This window comes from Bidens hawaiensis, unplaced genomic scaffold (genome assembly GCF_021521415.1).
Source record: "Bidens hawaiensis isolate Kalapana, Puna unplaced genomic scaffold, B.hawaiensis_p1.1 tig00009917_1, whole genome shotgun sequence".
NCBI classification, from domain to species: domain Eukaryota; kingdom Viridiplantae; phylum Streptophyta; class Magnoliopsida; order Asterales; family Asteraceae; genus Bidens; species Bidens hawaiensis.
The window spans coordinates 270,532-283,754 of NW_027491746.1; the positions used below are offsets into that span (position 1 = coordinate 270,532).

The following is a 13,223-nucleotide window of genomic DNA, read 5'->3' on the forward strand; positions in this document are numbered from 1 at the left end:
ATGTAATATGTTACATACAATAGAATATAAAAACAAATTTCCTTGTGTGTGGTGTTAAAAAGGTGAAAATAAAATGGACACTGAAGTATAAGTATTTTAGAGAATTATTAAATTGTAAAAAAAAAATTAAAATAAACAAAGCTGTCGGCTCAAATATTAACTTATTAAGTCATCCGACCCAGTAAAACCAAAATTTTACGTAGTCACGTATAAATAAATAAGAAAAGTTCACTCATTTATAACAACTACCTCTTTTTTTTTCTTTTTTTTACAATGTCTTTTAAAAACCAAATGTACTAACCTTGCGATAAATATAAAGAACAAAATATTCTTATTATATTATTAAAATAAAAGAAAAAGTAATTGACTAACTTTTGCACTTTATAAGGTTCAAACCTCCTATTCTAAAAGACTAAACTTATTATCACTCTACTAAAATGGGTATGATAATAACAAAAGAATAAATAGTTTATATATATATATATATGATTGATTTCTTTTGAGAATCACTTTGAGTTTTAAGAACTCGAAAGAACTCAACGTAACAATTTCATTTTTTTGAATTTTTTTTACACATGTGTAATACATAAGTGTAAGTGATGTACAAAAAATTACGGTATTTTTTTACACACAGAATCAACTTTTTACACATGTGTAACTAACGTTTAAACTTGTGTAATTATCAAAAATATTTATTCTCTCTCATGCTTTATTTTTTAATTAAATTTAATCTTAGCCACATATTTCATATCATTTAATTAAATGTGTGGTTCAAAATTGAGTTTTTAAAGTTCTTAAAACTCACCATGGTTCTTAAAATAACCCTCCTCTGTATTACTATAGTATTAAAAGAAAAAATAGTTTATTATAGTATTGGTAGACTTTTGTTGGAAACGAACAAAAGTTGCATGCTTCCATTCTTTAATAAGTTTAGTGAATAAGTAAAACTAACCAAAATGAAAAGAGAGCTTACACAAGTTTTAATAATTTGTGGGTTTAAATTGACAAAAACCTAAAAGAAATGTCCTTATATGTTAAATAGTTGTACATATTTACATCGTCTTCTTGATTTCCACATTTCTATTCATCACCATAGTTACTGTACAGCCACCGATGCCCACTATCTTCTCCCGTCTCTGGCTTGAAGAAACAGCCCGGTTAAAACTCATCTCATTCTTCTCTTCACTTTCAACTATTTTATTTTAACTATAAATACACCGGTGGCCGCCACCAACCGTCACCGCCGCACGTTTTGCTTGAAATACTAATAAAATAATAAAAAGTCGGTTCCGACGGTGACATGGTGGCAGACCGTCAGTTCCGACGGGGACATGTTGAAGACAATAGCGTCGCCACCGTCCTTATGTTATTATATGCCGTCGATCTTGAGTTAAAACGGACTGGTGTTAATTGATTGTTGGTTGTTAAAAAGGTCGGCTGACATGTAATAAGCAATGAGCCGAACTTATTAAGGATAGACTTTCTTGGAACATTGGCATGTTATAGATATTTCTTTGACCTTAGGTGTGAGAATGGATAATTTGGGGATTTTCCCTTTTTAGAAAGGGTGACAGAGACACCACCTAAAAATGAAAACACCCATCCACTACGCAGCTTATCGCCCGATCCGTCGAGGATCACCCTCTTGTCCTATTATGTCAACAGTTTTTGTCTTATTATGTTTGTACCAAATACGCGGCTTAGTGGTCGATCCGCCGCTTATCGAGTACACGTCAACATCGGCAGATCAAATCCGTCATAAATCGTACCTAATACGCCGAGGATCGATCGATCCGCCGCTGATCAAGACAATAATTTAATTTTGACACATCCGTCTCCCTTTCTCTACATATATCATGAATTCCGGACCAGACATATATCATCGATTCTTTTTCTTAGTTGTGAAAATATTTGTTGTGAAATATAGAAAGTATTTGTGTTTTGTGTTTGTTAAAATATAATGGACTTATATGATATTTTGTTTGGTGACGGGAACAACGAGCAGTCGGGCTACGCATACAACGATCAGCGGAGCAGTCGGGCTTGCCAGATTTGAATGAACTTCCCGACTTGAACCATGAGCCGGGGTATGGAAATATCGAGCAGTACGACTTACCAAATCCTGACCAGGTTATTTTGTGTGTTTATATAGTACAACAGCGCATTAGTTTTTTTTTAAATATTATACGTTGTCTTGCCAAATATTTTTTATCAGGGGTATATCATATACGGAGGTAGTCACCCTTCGTGGCCGGAGGATAATAGGACATCGTCGAATACTTATGAGGCCAGAGTCGAGGAGTCTTATGGTCAGTCTTCGCAACAGTTACATGTAGACGGTCCGTATTACGGAACCCAGAATTCGTACCAGTTACCTTTAGTAGAGCAACCATACATGTCAAGACCAGTCACGAGCAACGTCGTTGATGGCATTCAAGAGGCTCACGGCGAAGGAGGCGATGACGATGTTGATGATGATGATGATGATGATGATGATGATGGTGATCGTTACATACGGGAGACGACATTTTCTTATGTAACTAATAATGTATGACCTTTTTTAAATTTTTTTTATTACTATTCTTTTTCAACACGTTACTAAATATTACTTTATTTACATTATTTGATATCAGTATTTTGAATCTGTTGCTGAGTTGGTGGATTGGGTTAAGAAGACAGGACGTGAGCATGGTTGTGTTATCCCAGTCCAACGTTTAAGGGAGAGAAGTGTTGAACTTGTATGCAATCGAGGTGGGGAACCAAAACTCAAGGGAATGGTGAGGCACACCAGGAGTATTAAAGGGGTTGTCCATTTAAACTTGTCGGGAGATACCACGCGCCAGGTGGTTGTTGGAAGCTAGAGGTTGTCAACGAGACGCACAACCACGAACATGTTTTGTTTGAGGAGGGGCACCCGGCACTAAGGCAACTGACCGACGAGGAAATTGATATGGTTACAACGTTGCATAGGCAGGGTCTGAGGGCTGCTCAAATTAAGTCAGCCATAAAGAAAAGGATTCCCGGTAACAAATGTATTACTAGGGATATATACAACGTCGTGAAGCTTATTGATGACCAAGATAAAATTGGTGAAACCCCCATGCAGGTACTTGTTTTCAGAATAGTATTATTTTTTAAGTGTCTTTTTAATATATATTATTTAGAATATATATTGTTTTGTTTTATCATATATAAAATATATATATATTCTATAAGATTTAATAAGAATATTATTTATAATATCCTTTTATTATAATAATGATGCTTAATAAGAATATTTGTAATATTTATTAAATTTTTGTTAAACCCAACGTAGGTACTTGAAAACTTTCTTCAAATCCATGGTTTTACCTTTTACACATGGGAGAATCCTTCCACCAATAGGAAGGAGAATGTTTTCTTTTGTTGTGGCGTGTGTTCCCAGATTTGTTGCTGATTGACACGACGTACAACACCAACATGTACAAGTGGGCATTCGTTCAGTTTGTTGGTGTGATGTCGACATCAAAGTCTTTCTGTATTGCGCACGCAGTTATCTTTAGGGAGCAAGAGTGTAACTTCACATGGGCCCTTGAACGCCTTAAAGACATGCTCGTCGACTGCAGGGAGCCGCGTGTCATCCTGACTGACAGGGACCAAGCCTTGATGAATGCCTGTGAAACAGTCTTTCCCAATGCTACCAAAAACCTTTGTAGGTGGCACATCATGCAAAACATACAGAGAAAACATAAGAGTCTTTTCCAGGATGATATATCTAAATCATTCAATTACTGGTGGAAAGTACTGTATGAGTCGCCAACAAAATCTATGTACGACTACAACTGCGGTCAAATGGAAGCAGCGTTAGCTGGACACGGCAGACGTGGTAAGTCTTTGTCCTTTATGTACACATGATTTTAGATTCTAGTTGTACATTGCTTAAATTGTTTTTTTTTATTATTTGTTTGTAGAGGCTTGGTATTATATTCGCGACAACTGGTTGGTACCCTACAAAGAGAAGTTCATGTCGTGCTGGATTGACGACCGACTAAACTTCGGCGAGCATACAACAAACAGAGTAGAGGGCCAGCACGCAAACTTGAAGAGATACCTTTCGGGGTCGAACAATTCGCTAGACTCTATTGCGGCGTTTGCCCTTGAAGTCGTGAATTCCCAAATGGAAGAAATCAGTGCGACCCTTGAAGACTCCCGTGTTAGGATCAAGAAGTACCATCAGTTGACTTTGTTTCAAAAGCTACATAACAGGGTGTCACTTTTTGCTATCGCTAAACTTGACAAAGAGCTGACCTTGCTTGACACATTGCTAGATACGGGGGTGGAGTGCGACCACCGGTTACAAACATCATGGGGCTTACCGTGTGCTTGGCACACTATTAACAATATACACATTCCATTAAAAGACATAGACCCCTTTTGGAGGAAGCTCGATTTCAGTCCGGCGTCTGTTGGACACGAAGAACCAGAAGCGGAACTGGAAGATGTGAAAAAACAAGTTCTAGAACTAAACAACCGAATGCAAAAAAAAAGTCTATTCTCAAAGATAATGTATGTTCTTCCTGGGAAATCAAACAAGGAGGAGCCTGAGAAACGAGAGGACCATAGGGGGCGTCCAAATCTAAACCAACAAGCCAAGAAAAGAGATACCCCTAGACAGAGCTCGTGCTCCCCGTCCCCGTCAACTGATACCCACATATACAGGTCGTACTCCCCGTCCCCGTCAGCTGATCCCCACAGGGGTCCCCGTCATTTGATCCCCACAGGCACAGCTCCTACGCTCCCTCCCCGTCATTTGATCCCCACAGGCACAGCTCCTACGCCCCCCTCCATGTCTTTTTATCCCCACAGACACAGCTCCTACGCCCCCTCTATGTTACGACAACCAACACCCGAAGCCCCCACCCAATCGTTGTCGCGTTCCCAGTCTCAGACACATGCCCGGTTTAAGATACCTAAACCACCGAAACGCTCATCTAAAAAGCATGAGACTCCAACCGACCTTGGTTTTCCATTACTGCGCGACCCTAAGGGCGTCCCAATCATAGAATGTTATAGGCACCTCATTTCCACCCGGGCATACCCGTTCATTTCAGGAATAAAAGATGCAAAACCAGATGGTAATTGCGGTTTCAAAGCAATCGCTGTCGGCTTAGGCATTCGTCAACAGAACTGGAAGGAGGTCAGAGCAAGCATGAGGAATGAGATGGTCACTAACAAATCCTGGTGGAGCGAAAGGTTGAACTACGAGATAACCGGTAATTATGACACGGTTCGTGATTCGCTGGACTACTCAACATCTGCTTTATTCCAGCAAAAGAGTAGGTGGTTTAAGTTACCTGGGCACGGACACGTAGTGGCTCAGACGTATGACTGTGTTTTAATCAACCTCCATCTGACCTCCGGTGAGAGTTACTTCCCAATGAGAATGAGTCCGGAACCACTATCTCAGATTCCGGTAATAGTAGTGTTGAATGTTAAGGATAATCATTGGCTCAACATACAATTAGAAGGGAATTTCCCCGTGCCGCTACCAGCACGTCAATGGGAAGGATACGCCAACGAAGCGACGAACGAATGGAGGTATTTGTACGAATATCGTATAAAAGAGTATATGCAAATAAGGGAAACTTGGCGAGTGCAAACTGAAGAGCCAGTTTATTTAGCATGATTTGTAAAATGTTTGAGATGTTTTGTATTATTAGCAATAATTAGGATTAAAATGTTTTTGTTATTAAATAAAAATAACATGATAAAATATATAACTTTAAAATAATTAATTTTTAAAATAATATTTGTGTTTTTATAAATTTAAAAAAAATTATTTAAAAATATAAAACTTGATACTTAAAAATATAAAACTTGATACTTAAAAATAAAAAACTTGATATTTAAAAATATAAAACATGATAAAATATCTAACTTATAAATAATTTATTTTTTAAAATAATACTTTCAATAATATATTTTATAAACAAATATATCTGATAATATGTTTATTTAAAAAATAAAACACGATACAATATATAACTTTAAAATAATATATTGTTAACAAGTTTTAATTTCGATATTTAAAAATGTAAAACATGATAAAAAATTATTTAAAAAATATAAGAAATGATATTTAAAAAATTTCTTTCGATAATTTATATTTTTTAAATAATTAAATATATCATATTAAAATATATATTAAATATAAAATAATACCAGTAATATTAAAATATTAATAAATATCTTCAAAAAGTAGATCGAATCCGCCGCTTAGGGGTCCATCCGTGGCGGATTCTGCTGTAAATCGGATCCGCGGCTTAGTGGTCGATACGCGGCTTATCGAATTTATTTTTTGAAGATGTTAAATACCCACGGGTTCTAACAGTTCAAATCGCCAAAATCAAAATAAACGCTCAACCTTTCACTCAAAACATCCCCCAGATTATACTACCAAAACCACCACCATTACCAGAAAATAATGACGACGGGGTCCGAAAATAGCATCTACACAGCCATAATAATTTTGTTCAGAAATAGTGGTGGCTGTGTGAATGTTATTTTGGAGTCCGTTATTATTACAAAATAAATGCCCAGATAAAACCATATGTTGGCGGAAAATAATGACGACAGAGTCCAAAAATAGCTTCTATGCAGCCATAATAATTTCGTTCTGAAATAGTGGTGGCTGCATAGATGTTATTTAGAGTCCGTTATTATTACAAAATAACAATAATATATATATATATATATAATAGATTTTAAAACATATATAAAATTGATTTTAAAAAAATATATATTTATTAATAATATATATAAAATAGATTTTAAAAATATATATTTATTAATAATATATATAAAATAGATTTTTAAAAAAATATATATAAATATATATTTATTAATAATATATATAAAATAGATTTTTAATATATATATATATATATATATATATATATAAATGTATATATATATATATAAATGTATATACATTAGTAATATATATATATAATAGATTTTAAAAATATATATTTTTCAACCTTGTTTTTTTGCATTCGGTTGTTTACATATATTTTAAAAATAATAGTGATGACTGTGTATATGCTATTTTGAACTTTTGAGCTACCAGTGCAACTGCCGTGAGCAGGCGGAACACTTTAGTAGTCCCCCTTCATATATCCCGACAGTGTCCTTTACTTGGGATTTTGGTGATTGTGTCGGGAAGCATTGGTAGCTCTGTAATAATAAAGTCCCGTATCAACCTCCATGGGGTGGGTTTCCAATGTAATAAGGAAGATGGCACCGATCTTTGATGAATTCGGTGTCCCCACAAACAGTCGGCTTGCATGATAAATCGCAAGGGCCAGCTAATGGAGGAAATATGCGGGCATAACGGTACCTGTTTACGGTACTAGTTCCGGTGTATCTAGGAGTGCTTCGGAATTGACATTCCGGGTGGCTGGGGAGCTGCTGTCGGCCGAGATACCCGGGCGTAATGATTATCCACCATTTCTAGTGGGGGAAACCTGTAGCCGTGGGCTGGCAAAGAGCTGCTGTGTTGATGCTATTTTGAACTTGTATTTATTCAAATTTGATGTATAGAATTTGATGTAATATCCAGTGTCTTTTGATGTATTTATTCAAATTTGTAATTTATTATTGGTTTAATATAAAATTTGTGTTGTTAATTGTTATTAGTTTCAATTCGTTTATATATTCAAATTTGTAATTTAGTATTGGTTCCATATCAAATTTGTGTTTTTATTAGTATAAATCCGTTTATATATTATGAATATATAATATTATTTTATATAAAATTTATTTATACCTTAGATAGTTAAATTAAAAAAAATATATATATATATACACCACTAAGCGGCGGATCGGGCGATAAGCCGCGGATCGAAGTTAAACACAACCCTAACCCGCCGCCCCCCATCAGTTTACACATTCCATTTCAAACAAACACCACATTTGACACTAAAACCCTAATTCGCCGTCCCCCAATAGCCCCGAACTTCGTCACCAACTTAGACCCGCCAACAATAAGGTAACTATGTTTTACTCTATTTTGATATAGGTGTTCATTTAGATTAAGGGTTTACGGGTTTGTTAATCAAACTGGTTGATTTAAGGGTTTGGATTAAGGGATGGATAGAAAACGGGTTTGGTTTACGGGTATGATGTTTAACAGGTTTGGGTTTGTGATAAATGAGTTTGGGTTACCTTGTTCGATTGCTCTTGATTTAATTAGTAGATCCGTAATTAGAGACTCTGTTATTGTTTATTTTTATAATTTTGGTTTCGGTTTGAGTTCAGATCAAATTTAGAGTGAATTTGATTATGATATGGATTGATTAGATCGGATTTGTGAGTGTTAAGGTATTGAAAAGTTATTGTGACGTGGAATTGATAATTGGATAGTGTTTGTGTGGATTGTGGTTTGGATTTGGATTTAGCGAAACAGAGGAATGGTTTTGGCTTATTTGGGTTTGATAATAATCGGGTTTGGGTTACGGTTTGACCCGGAAACGGGTTTGGGTTACGAGTTTGACAATAACGGGTTATATTTATATGTTAAGCATAGATGGCGGATAGATACATTGAAGGGGACGAACTACTTGATATTTACCAGGATTTGAGGTTTGACCCGGAGTCCGATTATCAAATCAAGTTTACGCAGCTTCGGAGAATGGAGCCAAAACCTACCTTGACCTTGTCTAGGGAGTTTATAAAAATGGTTCGAGCGGAAGACAGAATAGAAAGAATTGTTGGACAGGATACACCGTGGGAGAGATTGTTTACCGAAGAGCTACCAGCTTACCGGGTCCTCACGCTAGAGTTTTACTCAACGTTCGTTTTCAGGTATTTTTTTCCTTTTCAATTAACTTATAAATAAAGTAACATATTATTATTTAACCAACATGTAAATGTTGTTTCAGGCCACATCCGGAAGGAGATCCGGAGGTCCGGATGCTGGTTGAGGGTGCGGATACCAGTCGGGCAGAGGTTCGGTTCCGTATTTTCGGGATTTGGGGTCATCTGTCGATGGAGGAGTTTGCCAGAGCGCTAGGCTTGGACACAATTGTGGATATAACCGCCTCTGTTTACACGGAGAGCATACACGAAACACTAGATGACGTGTTGAGACGTTTTTGGACGGCGATTAGCGATACACCTTGGCCTATACAGGATGGAGAATTCGAGCGACTGCAAAGCCTCAGCCATCAGGGACCCGATCCATAGGTTTGTATATGTATATTATATTAGCCTCAGCCATCAGGGACCCGATCCATAGGTTTGTATATTATATTATATTATATTATATTATATTATATTATATTATATTATATTATATTATATTATATTATATTATATTATATTATATTATATTATATTATATAATATTTTATTGTTTTTTTATAGGTACCTACACAGGCTTATCGCTCACACCATACAGGGTCGTCACGGGGGTTTAGATCACTGCAACCTCCGTGACCTGTTTTTTTTGCGATGCCTGCTTACGGGGAGACACTGCAACCTAGGTCGCGGTTTCGGCGACTACTTCGCCAATTACTCGCACAGGCAGGGCCGCGGGAAATTGGTTGGTGGCTCGTTCGTTACGCGGATTGCGATTTCTTTGGGCTACGGGAACCGACTGGGGCTCCTACCCATTCAGCCGCCGCTTCCGCCGCGAGAGCTGGACCGTGGACGGGCACAGGGCATGAAAATCGTCAAGAAGATTAACCGCCGGTATCACCTGGTCACTAATTTCGAATCTCCCCCATACTAAGAGGTCCCACTTGTTGAGCCTCCGACAATCGAGGAGCCGGAGGTGGAAATTCAGGGCCCCGAGGTTGACGGTGATGAGGACGGTGTTCAAGTACGTTATATTTTATCGTTTAATTTTCTTTTTGTATCTTCTCTTATTAACGTTAACTTATCGTGTTCATAACAGCCACCGCATCAGCACCCGCAGCGCGTTCCGCGTACACATCGCGCCGTGCGTTTGGATCCGGCCACTGACTCCTGGCTACGGAGACTAGAGCGTCACGTGTCACAGATGCGCAGTCAGATCACCTGGATTGTTGGTTGTATGTCTGCCCAGCAGCATGGAGCCCAGTACATGTTACCAGCGCCACGTTTCGACGAGGGGGGAGCGATGACGACGCGGGTGGTGCCGCATTTTAGATTTGTTTTTTGTATGCTGTTACTTTTTCCCGAACTCGTTTGGTTTTTTTTTGTGAACTCGTAATGTATTAATTATTATTATTTTATAAATCTGGTCATGCGTTATGCTTAAAATTGTTGTTTCGTTATTAGTTTAAAACCGACAAAAATTCTGTTACCACACCCGACATACAAAAAAAGAAAACAAACATAAGTCGTTATTATTATCTAAATCTTGTTCCTTTTCACCCTACATACAAAATATTTGTTTAGTTGTCACCTTCCAAAACCGATCAAGAAACAGTTAAACCCGAGCCACAAAAAAACAAACCAAACGAAACAAAAATAAGGGGTAAATAAAACAAAAGACAACAAAATGACAAAATCATAATAAAATAACAAAAAAGACAACAAAATGACAAAAAAACACAACTTTCAAAAACACCCAAGCCATAACCGGCGGATCGACCGATCCGTGGCTTAATGGGTGGGTGTTTCCTAAACACTCCATGGTGTATCTAAAAAACCCCTTTAGAAACGGTCAATATTTTTATGACAACATTTTAACAAAACTGGTATATTGTTAGGGGTTTTTTTACATATACCATGGGTTGTTTCCTAAACACCCTCCCGTTAAGCCGTGGATCAAGCGATAAGCCGCTTATTGGTTGGGTGTTTTGGAAAGTTGTGTTTTTTTGTCATTTTGCTGTTTATTATTTTTGTTTTATTATGCTTTTGTCTTTTTGTTGTCTTTTAATTTTATTTTGTTTCTTTTGTATTTTTTTGGCTCGGGTAACCTTTTTTTGATCGGTTTTGGAAGGTCATTTTGATCGGTTTTTGAAGGTCACAACGAGAAAACAATTTTAAAATTAATAACGAACAAAATAAAACGAACGACTTTTTTATAATAATAATTAGTACATAACGACTTATGTTTGTTTTCTTTTTTTGTATGTCGGGTGTAATAGATTTTTTGTCTGTTTTAAACTTATAACGAAACAACAATTTTAAAATTGAAAACGAACAAAATAAGCATAACGCATAACCAGGTTTATAAAATAATAATAATTAATACATTACGAGTTCGAAAAAAAACCAAACGAGTTCGGGGAAAAAGTAACAACATACAAAAAAGAAATCTAAAATGCGGCACCACCTGCGTCGTCGTCTCTCCCCATCTCGTCGAAACGTGGCGCTGGTACTGCGTACTGGGCTCCATGCTGCTGGGCAGATAAATAACCAATCATCCAGCTCACCTGTCGCTCTAGTCTCAGTAGGCGGGAGTTAGTGGCCGCATCCAAACGCACGACGCGATGTGTACGCGGAACATGTTGCGAGTGCTGATGCGGTGGCTGTTATGAACACGATAAATTAACATTAATAAGACGAAGATACAAAAATAAATAAAACGATAAAATATAACGTACCTGATCACCGTCCTCCTCGTCCTCATCACCGTCAACCTCGGCGCCCTGAATATCCACCTCCGGATCCTCAATTGGCGGAGGCTCAACAAGTGGGACCTCTACGTATGGGGGAGAATCGAAATTAGTAACTAGGTGATACCGGCGGTTAATCTTCTTGACGATTTGCATGCCCTATGCCCGTCCACGGTCCAACTCTCGCAGCGGAAGCGGCAGCTGAATGGGTAGGTCGTCTAGTAGGTTCTCATAGCCCAAAGAAATCGCAATCCGCGTAACGAATGTGCCACCGACCAATTTCCCGCGGCCCTGCCTATGCGAGTAAATGGCGAAGTAGTCACCGAAACAGCGAGCTAGGTTGCAGTCTCCCCGTAAGCAGGCATCGCAAAAAAAATCAGGTCACGAAGGTTGCAGTGATCTGCCCCCCCCCCCCGGTGACGACCCTGTACGGTATGAGCGATAAGCCTGTGTAGGTACCTGTACAAAAAAAACAATAAAATTTAATATTATTATATTATATTATATTATATTATATTATATTATATTATATTATATTATATTATATTATATTATATTATATTATATTATATTATATTATAATACTAATATAATATAATATTAATATAATATAATATAATACATATACGTATACAAACCTGTGCAACGGATCCCTGATGACTGAGGCTTTGGCGTCTGGCTTGTATTCTCCTCCGGGGGTAGTAGGCCAGGGTGTATCGCTAATCGCCGTCGAAAAACGTCGCAACACGTCATCTGGTGTTTCGTGTATGCTCTCCGTATACACAGGAGCGGTTATATCCTCAATTGTGTACAAGCCCAGCGCCCTGGCAAACTCCTCCATCGACAGATAACGCCAATTCCTGAAAATACGGAACCGAACCTCCGCCTGACTGGTATCCGCACCCTCAACCAGCAATCGGGACCTACAAATCTCCCTCCGAGCGTGGCCTGAAACAATATTTACATGTTTCTTAAATCAACTTTATCTATAAGTTAATTGAAAAGGAAAAAAAAATACCTGAAAACGAACGTAGAGTAAAACTCTAACGTGAGAGCCCGGTACGCCCCCTGCTGTGCGGTAAACAATCTCTCCCACGGTGTATCTTTCCCAAAAATTCTTTCTCTCCTGTCTTCCGCTCGAACCATTTTTATAAACTCCTCAGACAAGGTCGAGGAAGGTTGTGGCTCCATTTTCCGAAGCTGCGTAAACCGGATTTGATAATCGAACTGCGGGTCAAACCTCAAATGCTCGTAAACATCAAGTACTTCGTCCCCAAAAATGTATGTATCCGCCATCTATGTTTAACAGATAAATATAACCGGTTATTGTCAAACCCGTTACCCAAACCCGTCTCCTTGTCAAACCCGTAACCCAAAACCCGTTTCATCATCAAACCCGTAACCCAAACCCGTTTTCTAACCATCCCGTAACCCAAACCTGTTTCACTAACAAACCCGTAACCCAAACCCGTTTTCTAACCATCCCGTAACCCAAACCCGTTTCACTAACAAACCCGAAACCCAAACCCGATTATCGTCAAACCCGTTTTCTAACCATCTCGTAACCCAAACCCGTTTCATCATCAAACCCGTAACCCAAACCCGTTTATCATCAAACCTGTAACCCAGACCCGT

At 37.9% G+C, this 13,223-nt stretch overlaps 1 protein-coding gene across 1 annotated transcript; it reads left to right on the forward strand.

The window, feature by feature from the left end:
• The first annotated feature begins 3,459 nt into the window (after positions 1-3,459).
• Positions 3,460-5,665, forward strand: LOC143533788 (uncharacterized). The gene is made up of 2 exons (XM_077028457.1): positions 3,460-3,865; positions 3,951-5,665. Exons 1-2 carry the CDS (start codon positions 3,460-3,462, stop codon positions 5,663-5,665), a joined length of 2,121 nt encoding a protein of 706 aa, XP_076884572.1.
• The last annotated feature ends 7,558 nt before the right edge of the window (positions 5,666-13,223 follow it).

Bases quoted from the DNA above. Each gene is read 5' to 3' on its own strand.
- LOC143533788 (XM_077028457.1), top strand. From the start codon at position 3,460: ATGTACAAGTGGGCATTCGTTCAGTTTGTTGGTGTGATGTCGACATCA. The intron at 3,866-3,950 runs GTAAGTCTTTGT...ATTTGTTTGTAG, and splicing joins AGCTGGACACGGCAGACGTG to AGGCTTGGTATTATATTCGC.